At 44.4% G+C, this 18,203-nt stretch overlaps 3 protein-coding genes across 4 annotated transcripts; 1 reads left to right on the top strand and 2 right to left on the bottom strand.

Moving 5' to 3' along the window:
* Positions 1 to 72: 72 nt before the first annotated feature.
* Positions 73 to 5,806, bottom strand: gpr161a (G protein-coupled receptor 161a). The gene is made up of 6 exons (XM_029137381.2): positions 5,296 to 5,806; positions 4,289 to 4,685; positions 2,854 to 3,575; positions 2,634 to 2,741; positions 2,058 to 2,183; positions 73 to 1,886 (listed from the first exon to the last, which is right to left on the bottom strand). Exons 2-6 carry the CDS (start codon positions 4,639 to 4,641, stop codon positions 1,612 to 1,614), a joined length of 1,584 nt encoding a protein of 527 aa, XP_028993214.1. The 5' UTR covers positions 4,642 to 4,685; positions 5,296 to 5,806; the 3' UTR covers positions 73 to 1,611.
* Positions 5,807 to 5,989: 183 nt separating this feature from the next.
* Positions 5,990 to 8,830, bottom strand: otc (ornithine transcarbamylase). The gene is made up of 10 exons (XM_029137384.3): positions 8,613 to 8,830; positions 8,383 to 8,521; positions 8,197 to 8,278; positions 7,816 to 7,903; positions 7,491 to 7,644; positions 7,302 to 7,424; positions 7,091 to 7,144; positions 6,854 to 7,003; positions 6,496 to 6,633; positions 5,990 to 6,419 (listed from the first exon to the last, which is right to left on the bottom strand). Exons 1-10 carry the CDS (start codon positions 8,690 to 8,692, stop codon positions 6,360 to 6,362), a joined length of 1,068 nt encoding a protein of 355 aa, XP_028993217.1. The 5' UTR covers positions 8,693 to 8,830; the 3' UTR covers positions 5,990 to 6,359.
* A 95-nt stretch (positions 8,831 to 8,925) lies between these two features.
* Positions 8,926 to 17,897, top strand: rpgra (retinitis pigmentosa GTPase regulator a). Of its 2 annotated transcripts, none has more exons than XM_029137368.3 (13): positions 8,926 to 9,118; positions 9,368 to 9,493; positions 9,596 to 9,688; positions 9,881 to 9,943; positions 10,028 to 10,186; positions 10,291 to 10,440; positions 10,600 to 10,758; positions 11,139 to 11,294; positions 11,495 to 11,619; positions 11,758 to 11,886; positions 12,304 to 12,823; positions 12,939 to 13,018; positions 13,773 to 17,897. In XM_029137368.3, exons 1-13 carry the CDS (start codon positions 9,088 to 9,090, stop codon positions 16,746 to 16,748), a joined length of 4,767 nt encoding a protein of 1,588 aa, XP_028993201.1. In that variant the 5' UTR covers positions 8,926 to 9,087; the 3' UTR covers positions 16,749 to 17,897. The 2 variants fall into 2 exon arrangements, with proteins under 2 accessions (XP_028993201.1, XP_028993199.1); XM_029137366.3 differs by having other exon boundaries at positions 8,928 to 9,118; positions 11,758 to 11,949.
* The last annotated feature ends 306 nt before the right edge of the window (positions 17,898 to 18,203 follow it).

The following is an 18,203-nucleotide window of genomic DNA, read 5'->3' on the forward strand; positions in this document are numbered from 1 at the left end:
GAAAATCACAAACTGGAATGAAAAATAAACACAACAGACCCAATGTCACAACACAGATGAAGCATAAACAGGTTTATGTAAAGAGGAAACTAACTTTTAATAGAATAATGTTGATACAAAGGTTTAATGCAAATACTTGTTATAGTTCCTGTATAGTGAAAAAGGTCACATCACTTCTCAGGTGTTTATTTTTGTCTTACAAAATAGGTACCTGTTCAAACATAATATAAAAATACGAGGTAAGATTGAGGCACCAGAATTGTGCTCTACATGTTCTAAATGTTGTTGTGTAATAGTAAAGGGAGCGTTGGCGTGTGTAAACAGAGGTAAACCACATGATGCATCAAATTATTAAGGCCGTTTTTACGTTTGGGAACTTTTACAACCCCACGTCCTCAGATCAGACAGATGTTATGTCAGTGGGTTGACTCTCAATCACAGACATGGACATACAATAATTTATTTGACATGCTTTGCACTGCAAACTATGTGCATAATATCATGAAATGTCCTTGCTTATGCGCTTTCAGTAATAAAACCATTTTAAATCCGTCTGTCTGACTAATCTGGACATGGTTTAGCCTCCGTTACTTTATCTTGCAGTAATCTTTACCACAGTGGCCTGTAGCAGGTCATCGTACAAGACAACAACTGGTTTCTGGAGGTACCTGCAATTTATCACATTTCACTCTATGTACCTTACTGATACATATCTTACAAATGGTTGGCCAGTACATAGAAATGTTCCTTCATCTACCAAGTAACTCTTTCTATTCCCAAGCTGATGTTTCCAGCTTCTCATACACAAGGAACTGATGCTTTTGTTTAATGTGATAGTAAATGTAATTATGTCTAAATATCTAGACATCTGAGGCAGCACTTTGGGCTGTTGGATATAGCAGCAAATCCTTTTTTATTTTAAAGATAAAATGAATAATTGAGTATTCATAAAACGTAAAGCACAGGAGTTACTAATATTTTATTATTCATACCTGGACGATAACTGAATTCTTCCACTGACTTCTGCCGAACTTTGCTTCTGCTGTATTGATGTTGTCATTTTCAACCTATAGGTTACCACTGACTTAACGTCCAGTTCAATAACTGGCCGCTTGGAGATACATATGAAGATACAGTAAGTAAACAAGTAGGAGCTAGTATCAAACTAGTGATGTATTTAATGATTGCAATATTAAAACTTAATAAATGTCTTTGCTTGTAAAGACACAGGAGCTAGAAGCCAGATAGTCTTGTATCTAAACGAGAGATGATCTGTGCCTGGAACATGACTGTACCTGAGAAAAGCTTTAAAGGGGATGTAATATTAGTGCTAGACGCAGAGTGCAGAGACCTTCAGCTGCACAGTAACGGTAACTGGGTAGTGAACAAACTACTAGAGGTATTTAAGTTAAGGTTTCCTGCAAAAAAATGTATGTGGAATGGATAATGTGCATTTCCTAAAACCTTCAAGTATGGAGTACTAATGTGAACAAGGACTTCATTAACTGCTCTACAGAGCATGAGAAGCTCCACTCTGAACAGTTGCACATAATTGTGTACACTCTTACAATAAAATAAGCGCGATCTATGAAAATGTGTAACAGATGGACCTTACTCAGGCTGCTTTTCCTCCACATTCTGCTCTCCTTCACCTCTGTCATCCTTTACAATCCCTTCATCTATGCTTTCCAGCCGCAGTCTCTGGCCATCCAGGTATCGAGGTCTCTGCGTTGCCCTCGCTGTGAACTGTCCCGCTGGAAGCGTCTCCCCAAACAGAGTCAGCTTAGCATCACTCTCTATAGCCTTTGCCAGGCAGGCAGCAAAGGTATCAAGAGATTTGTGTATTTCTGCGTGGACTTGAACAGAGGATGTGTTGATATTATCACCTGAGGAAAAACAATGAACATGAGGTTGTTAATTAAATGCTGTATCAGTAAATATATGTGTAGGGTAATGTTTACATTTGCAACATGTTGAGCAAAAACATTTTTCAAAACCTCCTGAGTAAAAGTGAGCTCCCTCCTCTAACCTGTTTTGAGTGGGGACATGACAGATACCTTTGGAATGCTCCACCTGGTCTTCAAAGGTGACGGAGCTCCTCCTCTTCGCAGACAGATTCCCATGGGGCTGTGAGTGGGAGCAACCATCTGTGGAGAAGTTATCCAGCAGCATCACATCTGTGCCTGGAAGAAAACAACATAACAGCTGGTTATTGAGAACCATGATTTGGGATAAACGCAGAAACTCCCTTCATAAAAAGATCACACATCCGTTGGTGATCGCGAATGTAACACAAGACTTTACTTGTCCAGTCTGCCCCACTCACTGAAACGTGATCTGTAAGGCAGGAATGTGAGGCTGACTAACAAAGCTGTTGGAGTATTACACGATTACGTTGTGAAATCTCATGTTTACTTTGGCTATAATTCAATACGTTTTCTTGTCATATTCAAGTTTAAAGTGTCTTAAAAGCCAGTGGAGGCAACGAAACAAATATCTAATGTCTGAATTATAGGCACAGGTTAACCTAATATAAACCAAAACCAGCTGATATGCAACTCAACAACAGTATAATAATGTTGGACAGAGGATGCAGAAGGATTGAGAACAACTCCCTTTTTTACAACACTCACATGAATCCTGTGTAAAACTGAACCCAGTGTCTCCTGTGCTACTTCCAGGGGCCAACAGATGACCTCCACCTGCCAGCATGGCCGTCAGGTGCGGGGACATGCCCAAGTCTGAAAGAACACAAGCAAGTGGTCACATCCAGAACAAACGTTTTATGATGTGTCATAGAGCGTCGAAAGCTGGACGCATGACAGCACGTGAGGGTCGTCGCCACTCCTTCACCTGTGATTCTGTTGGAGATGCTAAAGAGTCGGGACGTCCTCTGTCGCGTAGCGAACGATTCCCTGTAGTAGCGGTCTCCAAAGCACATCCCTAGCAGCTCCTTCCTCACAGTTTTGTTCCACAGACCGTAGATAAGTGGGTGGCACACGGCGCTGCAGAAAGACAGCCAGGCTACCAGGGTCTCAAGCCCCTGAGAAACGCTGCCCTGCCCCCACAGAGCTTCAGTGCACACAACCCCAACATACGGCCCCCAAGTCACGAGGAAGGTGCCTATCACCACCAGGATGGTGATAAAAGCCTTGCACTGGCTCCCTGCGTACACAAGGCTCCGACGGCTCCCGTTGGAGGACGTGGAGGTGCTCGAGTTCTTGCGTCCGCTCCTCTGAGCTCCGTTGGCGTCATCCTGAGCAACCACGACCGTACCACAGTGAACCTTGCGCGCCTTCATGCGGGCGACGCGGAAAATGACCCCATAGCAGGCCAGCATGACGAAGAACGGGGGCAGGATGCACCACGCGACCCAGAAGGCCGTGTAGCTTGGTTCCCTGTGCCAGGAGGCAACGCATGTCCACTTGAAGCAGTCAAACTCAAAGGAGGACCAGCCGAACAGCGGAGGCAGGCAGCCCACCAGGGAGTGCAGCCACACGTAGGCGATGACAACGACCGCCCGGTTCCCTGTGATCTTCATGGGGTAGATCATTGGGTAGAGCACTGCATAATACCTGTGGCAGGAGAGGAGAGTAGTGAAAGCTCCAACACTTTATACTATTCTCAGTAGGGGGGTTAGAGTCCAAGTACAGTAACAGAACCAGGCTAGATTTGAGTCATACACATACGAGTCTGTAATGTGTTTTCCAAAAAGCTGCAAACAGAGCAGAAACAGAGAGGCCTGGCAGCAGAACAAAAACATGCACTGTAATCAAAAAATCCCCAAAGGTGCTGAGCGTAATTAGGACGGCAGCGAGAACAGAAAAGACTGTATGCAACGGAAAACTCACAGGAGATCTTTGTCGTACAGTTTATAGTCTGTTGAATTTAAACTGTGTAAAGTAACTTACACAACTCTGAAGCTTTTATAAAATCCTAACATGGGCTGCAACTAGTTTTCAACACAAAGGTTGTGTATAAAATGAATATTATTATTACACCACTAGTCAAATATCTAAATCACTGCTGCTAAACAACTGCTTGCTGATTTTTGTCATATTTTTATTATTTAGTAATAGAGGCATATTTTGGTTGGCACCTGGTTTAATAGCAGCCTTGTTTATTTACAAGAAAAACAAGTGGTGCATGTCATTTTGTGCCACTTAAGCTGGAAAATATCCAGAAAATACCACAACCTGAGTGTGTGGTTAACCAGTCCTGTTTACAAGTCAACAAAGTGATCTTAAAGAAAGTGTCTAACGGTTCTAAGGCTCGATGAAGCACTCGCCTGTCGATGGCTATGGCTCCCAGAGTGAGCATGCTGGCAGAGCTGATGAGGAGGTAGAGCAGGGCGGTGAAGTTGCACCACACCACCCCGAACACCCACTCCCTCTTCGCGGAGCTCACGGCCACGAACGGCAGCACCAGCACGGAGAGCAGCAGGTTGGAGAGGGTCAGGCTGAACACGAACTTGTTGCTGGGCGTGAGGAGGTAGGGCCTGCGATAAAGGGTGGCCACGATCAGGAAGTTCCCCAGGCAGGCGAGCAGCGTGATGGTCACGATGGACACCGACTCCAGGGCGGCGAGGCCCGGCACGTGACCCACAGCTGGCGCAGCTGTGCAGTTCCTGCTGGTGTTCATGGCGCGAGACGGGGCCACCGGACAGGTGAAGCAATGGTGGGACTCTGAAGGAGGAGGGGGGTCATTACATGACTGAGGGACGTGGAAACACACACGAGGGGCATTTTGTATCACTCATAATCTGTCCGTAAAATGTGAAGGCAGCATTTTACTCTGCCGCGTTATTCTGGCAGCAGCGCTTCACAGCTGAAGGAACAAAGCCTGTAATTAATCTTAAAAATGCTCTAATTACGTTCAGCTGTTTCACCTTGTGTTGTATTTAATTTTACACAAGATACAAGTTGTGTTGTAAACCAACAGCTTTAACGGCTCCAGTCGTGGCTTCCGACTCCCAAGTGTTCTCCGTTGAATTTAGCAGTAGCTACAGTAGTAAACGATCTAAAGCACCCGTCTAACACTTGGGTCATTTTACAGCACGAAAGCGTGTCTGGGCGGATTTAACACAATGACAGTTGATTAAAAGGTGTTTTATTTATTTAACTATACTTGGCGCAACTTAAAAACAACATATATGAACTTCCTAACAACAAGAGGCTGATGTTGCGCCCAGGTCGCTAGCACCAAGTCACCGCTAGCCAACTCCCGTTAGTTAGCTCCGTTAGCTCCAACTTTCTCCCATTGTCCCGCGGACGCAGCGGTCTAACCCGCGTTCACCTGCACGGGCTCTTCGCTGTGCCTCCACGCGTTCTCCCCCGTGGCGACGAACAAATCCATCCTCACCGCGCCGCTCCCACGCCGGCAAAGTGAACGCGGAGCCCGAGAAACGTCTGGGAGGCGCTCGGCATCGTGAAGTTTGGCGAGGCTGGAGCGCAGGCGGCCAGCTGCGGCAGCAATGGCGTCCTCCTCCCACCTCCGCTAGCGGACGCCTTCGGAGTGTGGGTGGTCGCCGGGGAGACGCGCTTTGCTAGCGGCACGGTGGGAGCGAACGCGCCCCCGGGTACCGACTGCGATGTATGCGCTTTATTAGACTCATAGCGCCGCGTCTGCTGAAAGATCGGCGCTCAAACGTGCATTTTACCCGACTTTGAACGCAACACGCAGCGCCGGCGCCGACATGCGTGTTTACTCGCACTCTATAAACAGTCGTCTGTAGCAGACTCTGCGTTTATGAATGAATCATCGGAGCATCGTTTTAATTCAGCCGGACCACCCACGAGGATCAAAGCTTCCCGCACTGACTCGTCATCTTCTGTCATCCAATGAGAAAACAGAGACGGTGCCGGATCCGGCCACGAGGTGGCGCACTGTCTCTGAACGTGACATCACGTCACGTACAGTAGAACTGTACTGTGAAATATAATGAAGGTTATAGTTATTTGCAAATTATTTATGATTGCAGGTCAAGAAATTTTATGTGACAGAATCGTCTTTTTTATTTTCACTTTACAGCAAAAAAATCCCCAAGTTCAAAAAAAATCAAATCGCACAGATTGTTTCATAATATACTGCAGAGGTAATGGTATGAATGCTCTTTTATATCATTGACACATGTTACAAAAATGCCAGCGTAACAGTCTTAACAGGAAACAATAAAACATAGAAAATAATGCAGTTTTTTGTAATAAAACAATATAATCGGAACTACGTAAACAACAGTTTTAGGGTAAGTCCTCTAGTGTTGTGAATCATGTAATATCATGAACTATAAGTCTGTAATTTTCTGCTGCAGTTGCTTCTCTCATACATCATGACAACACAACTAAAGTTGTACCAACGAGCTAAAACTTCAGCATTGGGATCTTTGGATCGTAGTCTGTCAGAAGGGAAACCATCAAACCCTGAAAAAGATGTGTCGATCAGCACCCATTTGGACTGGATGAAATTCAAAAGCACAAATTGCAACAGGTTACTCACCATGATCGTCCACTTCCTGTTCTCTGCCTCTGGGAAGACAAGAGAGCGCGAGGAGTAGAACACATTGTCATCCACCTCCTCCATCTTACGGGGGAGACAGTGCAGGAAGGTCCAGTCCGGTTTGGCGACACTTCCTGTCTGTGGTGGAACAGAACCAGGACATGGACTTGTAAAAACCTAAATGCAATTGGTTTGTTCTCAGACAGTTAAAGGAACTCATCAGGCAGATACTGTTTATCTGTGAACGGATGCAACAGTTGTGGTCTGCAGCTGTTCCCAGTTCGGGAGCAGCCCACAACAGCTGCCAGTTCCACACAAAATCTACCAGCACCTAATACTAACATAGCACCCTCCTTACCTGCATTGTAATCTGGTAGCCATGAAAATCCTTGAGCCTCTTTTTCTTCTCCTCCTCCTGTCCCATGCTGACCCAGGTGTCCGTCACCAAAACGTTGCTGTCATGAGCTGCCTCCATCGGGTCCGAGGTCAGTACCAGCTGGGTCCCGTGCTGACACAATATTTAAACTTGAGAGTTAGTAAAAGATCCTTAATGCTTGTGCTGGCTTTTATTAACAGTAACAGCTAAAGGCCCCACCTGTATGGACAGTCTCTGTGCCTCTTTAATCACACTCTGCTCTGGCTCATACCCCTATGAATGAGTGTTAGATCACTTCAGGCATTTTGTCTCAGTCACAGATTAAATGCACTATTAAAAATGACTACATGCACCTATAATAGCAAAATTATATACAATACACAACTAGTTAGATAAATAGGTCAAATGTGCACAATCATAAATTGTAAACCTTCGGTGTAGCGATCTTAAGATGAACTCCCAGTTTTGCTGCAGACATCATAAAGGAGTGGAGGACGTTGTTGCCATCTCCAATCCAACTCACTGTCAGTCCATCGAGGGACCCGTAATGCTCCTAGAAAGGAGGGGCAGTAGTTTAGCAAACAACATTTAATGGATAAGATACCAATAGTTGCAGTACCTGTAGGGTGAGGAAGTCAGCCAGAATCTGGATTGGGTGGTAGAGGTCAGATAGGCCATTGATAATAGGGACGGAGGCTTCCTTGTCTAGCTCCTCCAGCGTGGAGTGGCTGTATACCCGGGCCAAGACAATATCACAGAATCCTGAAAGAACCCTGTGATGGAAGTGTAGTGATTAGAAAGCTGCTGTAGTTCATATGACACGTGAAATGGGAGAGTCTGGCAGAAAAACACAGCTTTAAAAACCTTTACCTTACAATTAAATATCATACAGGTTTTTTATTATTGTAATATAATCTAATTCACAGTGGCATTAGTTGACCTACCTTGCCGTGTCTACGCTACTCTCATTAACTCCCAGGTGGATGTCCTGAGAGGTCAGAAAACAGGGGTGACCCCCAAGCATAGCAAAACCTGGAATAGTTAGAGCAAGGCATGAATGTGAAACTTATACCTTTAAATAAATAAGTACATAGCTGAATTTTAGTGCTGGGAGAGACCGTATATACAAAGAGCTGCTGTTCCAGGGACACTCTGAAAATCATGGTTCAGCATTTGTTTTGTGTCCATATTAATGGCTTCACAGCACAGAGCACACATGCACAGAGCTGACACTTCAAAACAGCCTCAGTGTAATAATTCTTGTATATTGGTATACTTTTTAATAGATTAAACCATAAACCCGTAATTGTAAGCAAAACCGACACCTGTTTCTGTGGACATTCTGGTTCTGGTGCTCCTCTTTTCAAATATCATGGCCAGTGACTTTCCTTGCAGAAGAGGAAGCCGCTGAAATAGAAATAACAGCTTTTTTAAGCGGTGTCATAGAAAAAAGCTTTTCGGTTTATTGAATGGACAGTGTGGCTGAATTATTTTTAGGTGGTGTCTGTTACCTCGTTTTGAACCTTTATCCGCTGTTTCAGATCCGCTGACACCCACAGCAACCTCTTGATTTCATCGGAGCTGTAGTCTTTCAACGTGAGACAGCTGCGACCCTTTAAACTCACCGAATCAATGGACGCGGCTCCAGTACTAAAACAAATACAGTCAGAATGCATCACTTTATAAATGTCACACTTCCATTGCAGATATGAATTCTGCTGAATAATCCGCAGTTTCTTACCCAAACGCTCGTGCCGATTGGTTTTGTAACGTTTTCAAATATTTGATCAGTGGATTGTTGACACAGACGAGTTTAGACATGGTCGCTCACGGTGGAACTCCAACGAAAGTGCAATGTTGTGAGGAGGTTTCGTCAGAAAGGAGACAGCTCTGCTTCCCTGAACGTCCCACATGCACCCACAGCTACAGGCAGCGTGGCGGCCGGAGCGCAGGGGGCGTGGCTTAATCTCCTGTCTTTACCACCAATCTGAAGGTAGCCAAAGAGGGGGAAGGGGGCGTGGCCTATTTTGTCCCGTCAATACACGTTATTCATTATATAAAGTGAACATAGTGGCATTAACTTTCAACATATTCGTCATTTAAATTCGGACCGTACTCCCACAGATTTGCCCGTTCAGCCCCTCCCTGACGCTTCTCTGATCCCCCGCACACGGTGGGGGAGGAGAGGGGGAGGTGTAAGGGGGAGAGCGCTGGAGATGACCGGACAGGCTGATGAGGACGTACCGGGTAAGAGTTCCTCGTGCCAGCTGCGCATTTTTAGCTTTATTTATGATCCCACTACTTGTCTGTTAGGGTTATTTAATAGGTTTAATAGTAAATTATAGCAAACGTGTGGTAAACGGGTTGCTATGTGTGTCAGGCTGCTACTTTAATCGCTTGAGTACCGACAGCAGGTTGGGCTGGGATTTAGCTGGTGTTAACTTAGAGAGCCTTCCCTTAAGTCTGTTTGAAGATGAATAACACACGTGTCATCAGAAACAGGAACCATATTCACATTTGGCAAGAGCGGCTTTGCTGCTAATGTGCCCAGTAAATTCTGGTTGAAGAATGACCACCCAGTTCAGATTTCATGCGGCGGAGAGCACACTGCAGTCATCACAGGTAGAAAATGCCTATTGGAATAATTAGTATTTTCTGAATAATAACTGAAATACAAATAACTGTAGTCAAATCAAACCCGTCTTTTCTGGACTGATTCTGCAGAAAATGGGAGGCTGCTTATGTTCGGTGTTAATACCTGGGGCCAGCTGGGCCTGGGACTTAAGGCTGCTGCCAGCAAACCGGTGTCTGTGAAAGGTATGTGAGGGCCTTTAAACTCACTATCAAAAGGAGAACGGCACATTCAAAAAGCAGCAAGCTGACTGTAGCAGACTGACTATTTATAATAATACAACTATAGTATTGGTGGCTCAATTTCATTGAAGGACAGTGCAATAATGTTAGTTATAAAATATATTTGTACTTATGTTGACTTTATTTTCATTCTAGCCTTGAAGTCGGAGAAGGTGAAACTTGCAGCTTGTGGGAAAAACCACACAATAGTCTGCACATGTAAGGCAATATTTCTTTAGTGCAAGAACCTGTCCCAAACTGATTGTTACCATATTTGATTCAGACTTTTTTCCATATTTATAGGGCGGGGTAACATATATTGTGTTGGAAATAACCAGGAGGGACAGCTTGGCTTGGGCCACTGTAAAAACACTCCATCCTTTCAACTGCTTCATCCTTTCTGTGACTATGCACCACTCAAAATGGTGTCTGCAGGATATAACACCTCCGCTGCCTTAACAGGTTCAGTGACTGGTATTAATGTAATAAATGTCTCTGTCAGAGTCGTCCTGCTGCAGGATCAGACTATATTTGTCTGTCGCCCTTCTGTTTGCATGTGTTGTTAGAGGATGGGAGGCTGTTTGTGTGGGGAGACAACTCTGTGGGACAGATCGGGTTAGGGGACGAGGGGTTCGCAGCACGACCCACACAGCTGGATGTTGGAGAAGCAGTGATATGGGTCTCCTGTGGGAACCAGCACTCAGCGCTTGTCACAGGTACAACAGCATTCAACCAAAGCTTAGTTTATAAGATAAGAGTTTTTTAAACACATAACATGGCCAAAATTCATAGTCCTTCATCTGTACACTACACTAAAACCTTTAACGTTGGAAGTCATATACTGTGGGCCGCATGCTGTGTTTGATTGGTCTCAGCGGATGGAAGCCTTTATACATTTGGAGAGAGTGCGTTTGGAAGACTGGGTCTGCAGGTGGAGCAGCTGGCCAATCACAGAGTCCCGCAGCAAGTGCAAGGCATCGAGGGCCCGGTCATCCAGGTGTCCTGTGGAGCAGAGCACACGATAGCGCTTACTGGTAGGTTAACGCAATGGAATCTGTGACTCAAAACCCACAAGCCGAAATAGATCATTTCATGCTTTTAGTAGTAGTAACTCACTGCTTTATAATATAAAAATATCACCTTATCAAAAATTTATTTTTTCTCTTTAAGGAGTCGTTTCACTACAATGTCAGATTTCTGAAGCAACAGAAAGTCTCAGGAGTCATTCACAGTGTGTTTTAAAACTTTTCAGTGTGCAAAATATTAATCATTAATTTTCATCAAATCAGATCAATGCAAAATAGGTCAATTTACTTGCATTTTAAAGTAACAGAAGCCGTATATACTGTAGCTTATGTCTCTACCACTCAGTATTGTTTCAATAAATTTACTGTGCCTGTTTCCCCTGTGCCAGATGAGAACGTCTACACGTTTGGCAGGGGTCAGTACGGCCAGCTGGGCCATGGCACGTTTCTGTTTGAGGTGGACTTGCCAAAACCACTGGGGCACTTTTCCAACAGCAACGTCAGACACGTGGCCTGCGGAGAGAACCACACGGCTGTTATCACAGGTTAGTTATCTTTACGGAGCACTGTGGTCAAAATCCACCAGTCAGTCGTACAGGAGTCAATATTCCGTCAATGAACTCACATGCATTAGCTGTTTGAGCGTTGAGGGCCACAAATTTGTATCCGTCAATTGTTTAAGTGTAATCAGGATGTAAGGGTGTAGAAATTAGTGAAAATATGATGTATTTCTTCCGCTCCACAGACAGTGGGCTTCTCTACACATTTGGTGATGGTCGTCATGGAAAACTGGGCTTAGCAGAGGAGAACTTCATCAACCAGTTCAGCCCAACACTTTGTACACGCTTTATCAAACACGATGTTCAGTTAGTAAGTGACTATAATGATAGTGGATACAAGTGGAGGTCAGTTGACCTCTGACCTCTGCTAGCTTGACCTCTGTGCCTGTGAATCTGTGGGTAGTGACAATGCTCAATACTAAACTTCATGTCCACTGTGTTGTCTAAGGTGTCCTGCGGTGGGGACCACATGCTGGTTCTGGCTGCACCCAGACTGCTAGAGAGCCAAGAAGTGCCAGAAAGGAACGTTACAATTGGGGACATTTGTTTGGACCCAAGTTACACGGAAATCTCTTTGGTTGGTCCTACTTCACTAGTCCCACTCTCGGCCCTACATGCTCGTGCCCGCCACAGAGAAAAAGTGAGAATATACTATAAAACTAATTAGCAAAGAGATTAGTGTAGTGTATTGTATAATTAGAAATTATAATGCTTGAGATCCATTTAAATTATTTTACTATTCCTGTTCTTTCCACTTGTGTAATTATGTTACTCTTTAGTAACTGTTTTAGAATTAGATTTTCTTTAAATTGTGTCATCTCAAGATAATTGCAGTCATTGTGTACAGTAGCTCCAGCAGGGAACAGTGTTGCTCCAATGCGTTGCTCTGCTGCAGTGCCGCTAACCAGCCGCTAGGGGGAGCTCTGTAGATGTGGTTTAAGCTCTTCCCTCAGTAATGTCTTTTTTTGCTGTTTTATCTTCTCTTCATTTTCAGCAAAGCTCCGCCGAGCTGTTTGGGAAGATGTTTGAGAACCTCCCACATCTACATTCCGGCTTCCTCAACACCTCCTGGCCAACATCCAGAAGCATATTAACCACAAAAACCCCTTCAAAGAACATTACCAGCCGTTCTTCATCACCCAAACCCCAATCAGACATGGCACCGAGCACACCACGCTCCCCCAGATCTCCTTCCAAAGCATCCCGCAGTCCTTTGTTTTCCTCTGTACCATCAAGTCCATTTTCTCAGTCATCACACACCACCTCTAAGTCTAAGCCTAAAGAGTTGCCTTCATCCTTACTGTTGCCTAATTCCATTAATAAACTCAACATCCCAGTCTCCCCAGGGAAGACTACAAAACAAGTACATGGAGCGGTGACTGCTAAAAAGAACTCAAATGACAAACTGTCCTCAGCTCAATCCCCTGTAGAACCATGTAGCCCCAACAGACCTCCTCCTCAGGTTTCCAATAAACATGCGAGAGAGGAGGAGCATGCTGCCTTACCACAAACAGGTATGCTCAATTCATGGTTTGTAGCCACAGCTGAGCTGAGGTTTATTCAGCAAATCCATAAAAATATATTGGTACCGTGCAGCAGTTAAACCAAGCGTTGTTGTTTTTCTTTCAGCTGGAGAATCGATTGAAAGACAAATGATCACTGGAGAGAGAAGAAGGAAAAAAGACAATTCCAAGGATTTGTTAAGCATGGTGAGAGAAAACGTGATTTTTAAAAGCTCCTTAGTCATTTACTTGCCTTTTACAGAACAGAGAAACACACACTGCAGCTCGTTGTCCACAGAGCGTACTTATAGTGAGCTGAACATCATTTCCCTCTTTTGGCTTCTTGGTCATGGTCCAGATTATGTGCACTCCAGGGCAGAAAGCAGCAACTCACAGACTTTTCCAGAAAATGTGCATAGGTCAGCATACAGCTGCAAGTGTGTGTCTGCAGATAGAGTTTCCACTAGTACAACACTGAGGCCAATGTGAAATTGAATTCACTGTTTTGGTGTGCTACGTTTTCACGGTTTGCTCCTTCTCCAAGAAGGTCTGTAATAAATCTACTCAAAGCAGATTTAGATATTTGGATTGTGTCTGCCAACACGCAAATGTGTTTTGGCTCCAGTCACACACACACACACACACACACGCACACGCACGCACACACACAGAGTTCTTTCAAAAAGTTGGCAGAAATCTTGCCACATCTCATCAATGTTTTCACAGCCAGAGATGAAGCAAGCTGTAAAGTGTCCTACATTGCGTTGAGGGCAGCGTAGTGCAGAATGTGTCTTGGAAGTGTTCAGCAACATGTATTCAAGTATATGAAGATTGACTTCCCTAAAATATGACACATGACAGTCCACATGTAGTGTGTGAGTAGCCCATTAATGAGCACAGCAATCAATGTTGGGTTTGAGACATCATTTTTAAAATACACAATCTCTGTAATTTATTACAGGAGAGAAGAAAGGCCTTGCCCACAGAACACCTGAAGGTCTCCAGCTCCTTAAAGAGAGAATTGTCTTCACTGAAGATCACAGAAAAAAAGCAAGTCACATCTAAAGGAAAAGAGAACGTAACCAATCAGCCCATGAAAACTAAAACGCAAGACAAACAACATCAAAAGGATTTCTCCCATTTGAAATCATCAAAACACGGTAAAGCGGAACAAGAGCTGGGCCCAAAACCGACACGCTCTGCTCAGAAGGCGCTGACTGAAGCACAGGCTAAAGTGAAGAATAGAAATCTGGGCGACACTAATGCAAACAGAGAGAATGTAAAATATCACACGCACAGGGAGAAAACTAAAGCAGCGGCAGGGGCCAATAAAGCCACAAACAGACAAGAAATACGCAGCATACCTGAGCAAAGTGGACGATCAACATCTGTAGAAGGAGCAAAAGAAGAAGCATGTGTTCAGAGTAGAACAACGGATGTAAAACCAGTAGAAGGTGAAGGACAACAGGAGATGCAGCCAGTTAAATCAACTTCAGCACAGTATCTGCAAAAGGTTAAATCTATAACAAACAAAGGTCAAAGTAAAACTCTGAATGTTAAATCAGCTCAAGTGAAAAATGCTGCTGGGGATGAAACATCACTAAGTTTGAGATCTTCACCTGTGAAAGTCAAAGGAAAGCGGCAACATGTCACATCCACGGCCGTCAAAAGTCAAAGTAAACATGACGAAAATACTAAAAGTAGAAAGGAAGGAAACACTGTGGAAAAAGACCCAACACCTGCCAAGATTTCAAGTCAGAAAATGAAAGGGAAGCCTGCAGATAAGCTGACATTAGCTGGTGCTGACAGCATTAAAACAGAGAGCCAGAAGAAATCCAAAGAATCTAAGCTGAAGGGAAAAGCAAGGCCGGAGGAAATCCAAATGAAAGGAGCAGCTAATGCGGAGAGCACAGGTGATAAAAAGGCAAAGGTGAGTAAGCGGACTGAAGCCTCCAGCCTGAAGGAAGCCGCCAACGCTGTCACCTCACAGAGCTGCAAGAGACCGGAGCCGGTTCCCAACAAATCTCTGCAAAGCTCTGACCCTGAAAGTACCAGAGATGACGCTAAGCCAACGCCTGCATACGGAGAAATCCTCACCAACGTAGCATCGCTCCTTCCCGCCGCTGCGTTGGCAGGCTCAGCTGTGGGGCTTATTAGTGATGCCGTGACAAGTATTCAGAGTTTACAGTCAGACAATGACTCTGCTACATCGCAGAAAAAAAAGCAAAAGCAAATCATGAAGCAAAGGGCAATTATGCAGCATTCTTTCTCCTCCACGCTATCAGATTTGTCCTCAGCATCAGATCAGCCAGGACAAAGCACTAAAGAGGCTGGGAGCGCAGTTCAAGAAGAAAGTAATAATAGTGAGGCCCAGGAAGAAGATGAAGAGGTAGAAAGCGTTGAAGATGATGAGGAGGAAAAAGACAGTAATGATGATGAAGAAGAGGCTGAAAAAGAGACAGATAATGAAACTGATCAGGATGAAGGTGAGGAGAAAACAAGCAGCAGCAGTGAGGAAGAGGATGAAAGTAGTGAGAAGGGTGATGCTACAGAAGCTGAGGAAGAGGAGGCAGAGAGCGAAGAAAGCAGTGAGGAAATGAACGAATCAGAGAGTGACTCTGAGGTAAATGAAGCAGCAGAAGACAAAGAGGAAAGTGAAACGTCCAGTGAAGCAGAAAGTAATGAGGAAGAGGAGGCTGAGACGAGTGAGGATGAAGAAGATGAAGGTGGTGATGAGTCAGAAAACACAGCTGAGAGCAAGAGTGAAGAAACTGAAGACGGCGACAGAGAAGGAAGTGACACTTCAGTAGCAGATGAAGATGAAGAGGGTGAAACGGAGGAGCAAAAAGATGATGAAGATTCCACCGAAACTGAGGATAAAGAGAAATCCTCAGAAGAAGGTGAGGAAACAGACGAGAATGAAGAAGACAATGATGACGAGAAAGCAGAGGACACGAGTGATGAAAATGAGGAGGAAGAGGAACACAGTGAATCTGAGGAGGATGAAGATGATGGAGAAAGTGAGGAAAAGGAAAATAAGAGTGAGGAAGAGAAGAACGAGGAGGATGAAGAGGAGGAAGAAGAGGAGGAAGAGGACGAGGAAGAAGCTGTGGAAGAGGAAGAAGAGGAGGAAGAATCTGTGGAAGAGGAAGAAGAGGAGGAAGAATCTGTGGAAGAGGAAGAAGAGGAGGAAGAAGTAGCAGAGGAGGTAGAAGAAGGGGAAGAAGATGAAGAAGCTGCAGAGGAGGAAGAAGAGGGGGAAGAAGATGAAGAAGCTGCAGAAGAGGAGGAAGAGGGCGAAGAAGAAAGTGAATATGAGGAGAAGCAGAAAACAAGAACCAAGAAAAGTATGGAACCTAATAAAAAGATCATGGTAGAAACTGAGGAGGAGGATGAGGAGGAAGAGGAGGGGGACAAGGAAGAAGAGGAGGTTGAGGATAGTGATGACAAAAAGAATGATTCCCTCATTAAACGAAAACCAGAAAAAAGACCCCAAAATCAGAGAGAAGAAAGAAAGCCACAACAAACCAAAGCAAAGAAAGGTTATGATTCAGAGGAAAGTGAAGATGAGAGTGAGGAAGAGGAAGAAAATGAGGAAGAAGAGGAAAGGGAAGATGAAGATGAAGATGAAGAAGAAGAAAGTGAGGGGAAAGAAGTGGTCCCAAAGGGCAAACAAGGTAAAAAGCTTGTTAAAGAGGAACAGGAAACTGAGGAAGAAGAAGAAGGTGAAGAGGAGGAAGAGGAGGAGGAAGAAGAGGAGGAAGAGAAAAAGGAAAATGTCAAGTCAACAAAAATAAAGCAAGATCAGCCTCAAAAGCTGAAGGAAAAGCCCAAACCAGCGCCGAGGACGAGGGAGAGAACTCCAGGGGACAAGAAGCCCGGCGAGTCTCAGCAGTTCTGGGACAACGTACTGCCTCAGTACCTGGACCTGCAGTGAAGCAAGGCAGCAGAGCGTCGGCCCGGCATCTAACGCTGCTGTAGTATTCAGAGCAACGCACCTACAGAACGTCAGTGTAGGAAAATGAAGCAGTGAATCCAGCCTTGTCTTTGGCTCCGTTTGTGGTGGAGGAACTCAGTGACTGATGGAAACGCTCCACATGTGATGTGATGAGGTTTTTATGTTTGACAGACGTGTACTCCGTTCTCTTGCTCTTTGTTTGTGATTAAACATATTGAACCGCATCCTGAACCTCAGGGTTCAGTCAGTCAGACGTCTGATTGGACGCTGCAGCAGAACGGCCGCACTAATCACACGCTGCGTGGTCTCAGCTGTATCAACAGCAACGCTGACAAATGCCTGTACTTGAATAAAATCAAATTATACCCAGAGAGACGCGCCGAGCAGGTGTAAACAACAGTTAGATCCAAAGGCGGCGGCTCGTTTCACCGTTGCTCCCATTGTTTGGACCGTAAACTCTGGAACATCTTCGCCCATAGGAGGCAGAGATAAATCAATCAATCAGAACATTGATCACTAGGAGGTTGCTAAAGAAACAGTTGCTAGGAGACGGCTTGACATCCTATAAGATCTTCCCATCGTTAACAGTGAAACGGGTGGAAAAGATCAATGTCTGAACCTCAAACATATTCAATAACTGTTACACATGTAGCAACAATAGCTGCTTTGATTTTAGCTAAAGTAATTATTGTGCTGATTCTGACTTAAAAAGATGAAACCTTTTGTTTATCTCCATGTGCGTGAGTAAGGGATAAGAAGTTTGCCTGGTGCAGTAAATGAACGTTAATTAATTAATCAGTTCTTCGGTCGTGACGTACATTTGCACTGTGTTGTCCTGAACTGAGCTCAGCACAATTACAACTAATTGATACTAAGAAGGCTCTGAGTGGAGCAGCAGAGGAAGAGAGAGATAGATGGGAGATGGTGTAGTATAGTATAGTACAGTACAGTATAGTTAGAGGCATTGTGTGAATAAAGTGAAATCATGTTTAGTAGTTATTTGAAGCGCTTACATTTATTTTTCAAGGCTTTTATTTTGCTTAGTTACTGTAAATACTACAGTTTATGATTTAATCATACACCTAAAGGTCATTAACAAAGTTTATATGTAAAGTTGTGTAAAAGTGTGTTAGAATAAAGTACTGTCATCTACAGTGGTTATCACATCCTTCACCGTCAGACTCAGAACATCTTGGACTCATTTAGTTGTTTATACGTCAGTGGGGGTGGACGGAGCCTTGAAGCAATAAATAGCTACATAGACTTTAAGTCAGTAGCAAAGCAACGTTCACATCTTCAGCTTTGTCGTCACAACGTGCACGACTAGGAAGGAACCGCAGTGTGACATCAGCTCATCACAGCGTTGTCCAACTCAACTCAAAGGTTGAAGCTGAAAGCGAAGGCTGCGTTGGAGTGTCAGAGGTTTGGAGCTCA

The sequence above is a fragment of the Betta splendens genome, chromosome 21, assembly GCF_900634795.4.
Source record: "Betta splendens chromosome 21, fBetSpl5.4, whole genome shotgun sequence".
Lineage (NCBI taxonomy): Eukaryota > Metazoa > Chordata > Actinopteri > Anabantiformes > Osphronemidae > Betta > Betta splendens.

What these genes read in the sequence shown, in the direction of transcription:
- gpr161a (XM_029137381.2), bottom strand. Translation starts at nt 4,641, where the DNA reads ATGAACACCAGCAGGAACTGCACAGCTGCGCCAGCTGTGGGTCACGTG. An exon ending in CATCTCCAACAGAATCACAG is followed by an intron (nt 2,742 to 2,853) that starts GTGAAGGAGTGG and finishes GTGTTCTTTCAG; the next exon opens with ACTTGGGCATGTCCCCGCAC. An exon ending in CCAGGTGGAGCATTCCAAAG is followed by an intron (nt 1,887 to 2,057) that starts GTATCTGTCATG and finishes GTTTTTCCTCAG; the next exon opens with GTGATAATATCAACACATCC.
- otc (XM_029137384.3), bottom strand. Translation starts at nt 8,692, where the DNA reads ATGTCTAAACTCGTCTGTGTCAACAATCCACTGATCAAATATTTGAAA. An exon ending in CAGAATGTCCACAGAAACAG is followed by an intron (nt 7,904 to 8,196) that starts GTGTCGGTTTTG and finishes TAACTATTCCAG; the next exon opens with GTTTTGCTATGCTTGGGGGT. An exon ending in GCTACCAGATTACAATGCAG is followed by an intron (nt 6,634 to 6,853) that starts GTAAGGAGGGTG and finishes GTTCCACCACAG; the next exon opens with ACAGGAAGTGTCGCCAAACC.
- rpgra (XM_029137366.3), top strand. Translation starts at nt 9,088, where the DNA reads ATGACCGGACAGGCTGATGAGGACGTACCGG. An exon ending in GCACTCAGCGCTTGTCACAG is followed by an intron (nt 10,441 to 10,599) that starts GTACAACAGCAT and finishes GATTGGTCTCAG; the next exon opens with CGGATGGAAGCCTTTATACA. An exon ending in CCAAGGATTTGTTAAGCATG is followed by an intron (nt 13,019 to 13,772) that starts GTGAGAGAAAAC and finishes AATTTATTACAG; the next exon opens with GAGAGAAGAAAGGCCTTGCC.